Source organism: Octopus sinensis, unplaced genomic scaffold, assembly GCF_006345805.1.
Source record: "Octopus sinensis unplaced genomic scaffold, ASM634580v1 Contig01548, whole genome shotgun sequence".
NCBI classification, from domain to species: Eukaryota; Metazoa; Mollusca; class Cephalopoda; order Octopoda; family Octopodidae; genus Octopus; species Octopus sinensis.
This window is the reverse complement of record NW_021824871.1, coordinates 10,001-16,605: the sequence shown is the minus strand read 5'-3', so window position 1 is coordinate 16,605 and position 6,605 is coordinate 10,001. Positions and strand designations below refer to the sequence as shown.

At 34.2% G+C, this 6,605-nt stretch overlaps 1 protein-coding gene across 1 annotated transcript in view; it reads right to left on the bottom strand.

Annotated features, from left to right (window-relative positions):
• Nucleotides 1-2,674: 2,674 nt before the first annotated feature.
• Nucleotides 2,675-6,605, bottom strand: part of LOC115227070 — a 7,591-nt gene continuing 3,660 nt past the window's right edge. Inside the window, exon 2 of the mRNA XM_029798000.1 lies at nt 2,675-2,992. Coding sequence (XP_029653860.1) covers nt 2,675-2,992 — 318 coding nt within the window. The remainder of the gene's footprint in view (nt 2,993-6,605) is intronic.

Below are 6,605 nucleotides of genomic sequence, written 5' to 3'. Positions count from 1 at the left end.
TAAATATATTGGTTTCAAAGTTTAGCAGGCTGGGAGAGGGGGTAAATCAATGACATCGACCAAAGTGCTCAACTAGTATTTATGCTATCGACCCGGAAAGCGTGAAAGACAAAGTTAACATCAGCGAAATTTGAACTCAGAGCATAAAAGCGGATGAAATACCGCTAAGTATTTTCCTGGAGTGCTAATGGTCCTCCAGTTGGCTGCCTTTTACCCAAATAATATACTAATAGCAAATAAGTTAAATAGATAAAACACACAACCCTATTTAGCCATACAAATACGACCATTTGTATGCATACATGTATACATACACGCACGCACGCATTCAGAAGACGGCGTCAAGCAACAAAATCTGCCTAGACATATTTTCTACAGCTGGATACCCCTTCTAAGGTTAATCAGTTTACAGAGTGTACAGGGCACTTTTTCGTGGTAACCAGCATAACTGAGGTGACTAAGAAATTCTTAAGACAAGTCAGACAGTGAGTGGAGGTTGTAGCATTGAGAGGCTAAAGTATGATGTAGGAACAGAAACAGGTGTCTTTTTGGAGAGAAAAGACATTACGTTATCTCAATAGACAGACGCGCGCCCGTATTTGTATGTGTTTTTTATATGGACACTAGCAGAAGGACCCAGTTTCCCTCGGGTTATAAACTTATAGCCTTAAAACAGTACTCTTTGCTTGTAGTGTAATTCGACACGTTCCTTCTAGGCACGGTTAGGTAAAGGACCCATTTGTACTACGGTGTAAAATAATGTATATATATAAGTATATACATAATAATATACATACACATAAGGTGACAGTTAATCAGATCTATATACTGGAATATACATATATATCCACATCAAAAGGTACATATACAAAGTCCAAAGTTCATTGTATTACATTATTAAAATTATTAATATGTTTTATGTGGTTTTTCCATCTACTATGTATTGTGAATAGCAGAATGCACATATTCCTTTATTGGTATTATTATTATTATTATTATATTAATATAATTAATAATAATAATAATAATATAATAATAATAATAATAATAATAATAATAATAATAATAATAATAATAACAATAATAATAATAATAATAATAATAATAATAATAATATAATAATAATAATAATAATAATAATAGTTTTTAGTAATGTAATACAATGAACTTTGGACTGATTAACTGTAACCTTACGTGTATGTATATTATTATGTATATACATATATTATATATTAGGTGTATATACACTTATATATATGTATATATGTATATATGCATATTCTGTATATGTGTACCTTCTTTAATATCCATATTTTCATTTTATATCTTCATTTTATATCTTTATAATTGTACTTTATAATCTCTGACGAGGCCTTGAGGTATATATATATAAGTAACTCATTTTTATACTGCATATTACCTCAATACATCTGACCAATATGGGCATAATGAGATACTCTTATCTACAGGCTGAAACAGCTGTAAGATCTATTTTAGTGTATTATTCTTATGGTATTATCTTACTTATTGATGTATATTGTTTTATTCTGTCTTATTCTGTTGGATTTGGATGTTCCTATTTAATCGAAATAATTAGTTAATAATGATATGAATAGGTATTATCTGGAATGTTGATGATTGAAAGAAATCTATTCCTCCATTTTCTTTTTGTATATAATATTATATATATATATATATATATATTATAGATATATATATATATATATATATATATATATATATATACATATATATAGTTTGCTATAATGAATCAATAAACATATATAAAAAACCAAAGTTTATTTTTTTTTGGCTCTCTGAAGATATTATGCTCTTGTCATATAAATTTAATATTTATTTAATATTTACTGAGCATTAACTGAAACAGCCGCAATCTTCTGTTAATAATAAACAATTATTAACTTCCCCGTCTCCATTTCTTTTTATTCTTTTAAACACACCCACACACCACACACACACACGAAGGTTGGATAAAATTATTTTAGGCTGACCAAAACACTCTCATGGAATATAACCAAATGAGCTTTATTTTTCAGCATGGTTCCCACACGCTTCCCCCATCGGTGTTGCAGTGCCTGGATTCCACTGGTGAAGAAGCTTTTATTCGGTTGGTCAAAAAGTCATTAACAGCAAACAGGTTCCTAGCCAAGTGCTTTTTTAACGTTGGGGAATGACGGTGGTCAGATGGGACCACATCAGGAAAATAGGGAGGTTGATCAATCAGTTCAAAGTCATAGCCCAGCACAACAGCCATTGAAACCAAGGACTTGTGTGCTGGTGCATTGTATTGATGAAACACAACCTCTTTAATCAGTTTCCTGGGAATTTGGTTTTGATAGCCATTCGTAACTGCCTCTGTAAGTTGACATAGTATTGTTCATTGTGGTGTGGCACTTTTGAAGATAGTCAAGAAGTACAATGTCTTTTGCATCTCAAAAACCTGAGGCCATCACCTTCCTTACAGATGAAGCTTCTTTGAAGCAGGTAAGGGGACGTTTCCACTCCATGGATGGTCTCTTTGCCTCTGGCTCAAAGTGAAGAATCCAACACCCATCCTTGCTTAGGAAACATTCAAGGAAACCAACTGGATCTGCCTCAAAGAATGTCAGATTTTACCGGGATTTCATCAGCCTGGTGTGCTTTTGATTAGGTCTCAAAGACGAGGCAACCAAGGAGCAAAAACCATTGTCATACTGAGTTCATTGTGTAGAATTTTCTCAATTCTCTCAAAAGATATGCTAATAACATTGGCTTTTTGATTTATAGTCAATTGCCTGTCACTCTTTACAGTGTGGTGAACACGATCAATGTTTTCCTCCGTAGTGGAAGTAGAAGTTCGTTCTGACCTTGGGTCTTTTTTCAGACTGTCCGTTCCCCTCCTAAATTCAGCTGCCCACTTTTGCACTGTTGATAAAGATGGAGCGTGATCCTCTAATGTAGCAACCACGACAGCTTTAATATCTTTGGGGGGCTAAACCGGTTTTTCTGCAGGTATTTTAAAATAGCACACTGTCAAACTTTTTTTCAAGAGGGATTGCTATTTATTACATTTGAAGTGTTCTTTCAGCAGTCAGATGTCACTTTACCTAGAAAGACACAATGCAGTTATTAATAAGAGGGGTTGAAATCAATGCATCGAATATTTCACAGCTCAAGCATCACTCGGTCATAGTTAGCCTATTAGCTTTGAAGCCCACCATCGTAATGTTAGGTATAATACAATTTGAGACACTGACCACAGTTTCAAGTCTATGAAGTCATCAAAAAAAAAAAAAAAAAAATTTTATAGAATCGTATTTAAAAAAGTCTCATTTCCTTCTGTAAAAACATAGAAATTCTGTCGAAATTCTCTTCATAATTGAAACTTTAATAAATCGAATCCCCATTGCTTCAGCTGCATATAAATCACGTGGCCTTATATTCACCTTTATAATTCGTCCTTTACTAAATTCTTCCGTGTACCTTAAACTAATGATATATTATATACAAATTTAAATCTCGCTGACTGACTGTCCGTCTATCTCTTGCAGAGTTGATGATGCAAACAAGAAAACAGAAACTCGAAATATGAGTACAGGTATATGTGTGTGTGTCTGTGCGTATTTATGTCTGTGTGTATATGTATGCATATATACACATATATGTATATGAATATATATATATATATATATATATATATATATATATGTGTGTATGTATATATATAATATATATATATTGTGTGTGTGTGGTATGTATATATATGTATGTATATATATACATATATATATATATTGTGTTGTGTGTGAATATATACATATATATATATATTATATATGTATATATGTGTGTGTGTGTGTGTGAATATATATATATATATAGATATATACATACACACATAGACTCATACACACACACACACACACACACACACACACACCACACACACACACACACACAAACCACACACACACAACACACACACAATATATATATATATATATATATATACATAGATAGATATTCAGAAAAGCTTTCAAAAGCTTTCCTGGTAAAACCTTGTACAACCCCCATCTCCTCTATCATATAGTAGTCGTAAGCATACGTCTCGGAAAGTTTTATGCTTTGCCCCCTTTCTCCTTTAATGTTAGGATAAATGTAGGTAGAACATTCTTGCATTTAGTTGATATTCACTTCCCTAGAACTCTTAGAAGCACTAAATGTTTTAACAAACACACAATTAAAACTACCTTTTCTTGCTCCCCTTATGTTAAGTCATATATCAATAACTACGCTGACAGTGCGTGTTTCTTGCGTGCGATACACGCACGCAAGAAACACACATACATACTAAAGACGGAGTGAGAAAGAGAAGGAAAAACAGATATATAGCTATGTAGATAGATAGGTAAACGACACTGGTACAAACAGTGTAATATACGAACCCATTTACACGCACACGAGACACACACACACACACACAGACATATACAGACGTGCAGATGGAGATGGATACATACACAGATGGACAAAATGGAATAAGCAGGATAAGATGGGACGCATGGGACATGGAGTCACTGATGAGGTCACAGAATATGTGACGAAAGAACTTTGACAGACATAAAAATTAAAAATAATATGAAATGAAGACCAAGTGAATAGTGCATGTTTTTAATTGACAAAAACCAGCAAGACTGTCCGCAAGCATAACAATGTGTATAGTTGTACATTTTCGTATATTCATTAACTTATTCATTCGTGAGAGAGAATAAGAAAGAACGAGAGTGATGAAGGGAAAGGAGGGCTGCAAGTGTGAAAGAGGAAAGGTTATTCTTTTCCTTCTATCAACGGGTCATGTGAATCCCACCATTCAACATTTAACGAGTCAGGTGGTCAGTATTGGTGTTATTAGAACAAATAAATAAAAAAATAAAAATGAATAAGAAACTTATAGAAAACGGAAGAGTGATGGAGATGGAAAGGGAGTTAGGGTTGCTCCCTACAAGTTTATCTCCACCATCCCACCACCACTATCAGCAATACCATCGTACCACCGACTCACTCTTTCTCCTAGCTTTTATTTACCTTGATGAGGAGCTACGACGAAATTCAACAGGCGATGAGACTTGTATTGTACGCTGAGAGAGAAAGAGAGAGAGAGAGGGGGGAGAGAAAGAGAGAGAGAGAGAAAGAGAAAGAGAGAAAGAGAGAGAGAGAGAGATGAAGCTGAAAGTGATGGTGATGGGGTAGGGAAGTTGCTGTGGTCTTGTACTGATGATAATATTTTAGTGAGGTTGATGGTAAGGTAGGAGCTGATGTCTTAGAAATGAAGAAAGTGAAGGTGAAATGGCAGAAGAAATCGAAATGATGCTAATGCCAACGATAGTGGCAGCAGAGATGTTTTTGTTGGTAAATGAAGAGATGACGAGTGATGCAATCGTTGCGTTGTTTTTTAGCCTCAAATTAGTCCTAATCGAGCAGTTTTCTAACATAATTGTGGTCGACCAAACAGTCAAAGATAACAGAAAAGTCATCTTCCAGTTAGTTATAGCAAGCCAATGTCTAGCTGAAGTCCATACTATACGCACCAACTTGAATTGATGAGCTTTAGAAGTGCCGTGTAACATAAAGTATAGGATGTAGTCTGGATATATTTCATTCTCTCCACTGTCTAATTTATTTGTACACGCACGTAGATTCTGGCGGTAGGCACAAGAAACAAGCGAGGCGGGATTGATCTGGACTTGGTTTTGGTAGTATGAATCGCAGCACAGTGGAATATAGTATTGCTATTACAGATATTTCTATTTGTATGTTTTCTTGAAAGTGGTGTAAAGTTGAGGGGAAAAGTGAGTGTTTAATGCTCCGGAGTGTTTGGAAATTACTTTGCATGTAGCTTAGAAAGCTGGTGAGCATAGAAGGCTGGTGGGCCTGTAAGATGTTACTTCACTTAAGGTTTTACTGGAATTTAAGATTATTAAATTTTTTCCCAGCTTTCAGATTATGGGAATTTGACATTATTTGCACGAGTAATTATAGGTATCGGTGAGTTCGGTGACTTATTTTGACCCTAAGTTCCATTCTTCTGTGTATTAGACAGTAATTTTTGATAAATAACTAAGAATGATGTTTGTTTTGTGTGACAATGTGGATATGATATATGAAGTTCCTATTTTGACACGGGTGCAGTATAGCGTTGTTCTTACTCATTTTGATGCTGCTAAAAACTTTACTGTTAGATTAAAAATTTATGTCGGATAAAATTACTGCTTTATCTTTGTTATTTATTGCTTTGTTGTTTCATACCTAGCTTTATTTCTATTGCGTGTGCTTTTGATGTGTTTGAGGCTACATTTGCTTTGAAGTTTGTCCGTTTCTGATTTGTCTTTGATTTTTATTCTATGTTCGTTACAACTTTTGAAAACATCTATAACTATTAGATTCGATACGTGTCATTACAGTGTCCGATTTAGTGGTTACGTTGTTGAATTCTGAAAACCTTGAGGCTGTTCCTTGCTGAAACTCGTCCCCAGCGTTTTTCCTACTTTACTTTTTTTTTGTCTTTGAAATCATTGCTTTTTAAAAAAATTCCTTGGTAGTCCGAG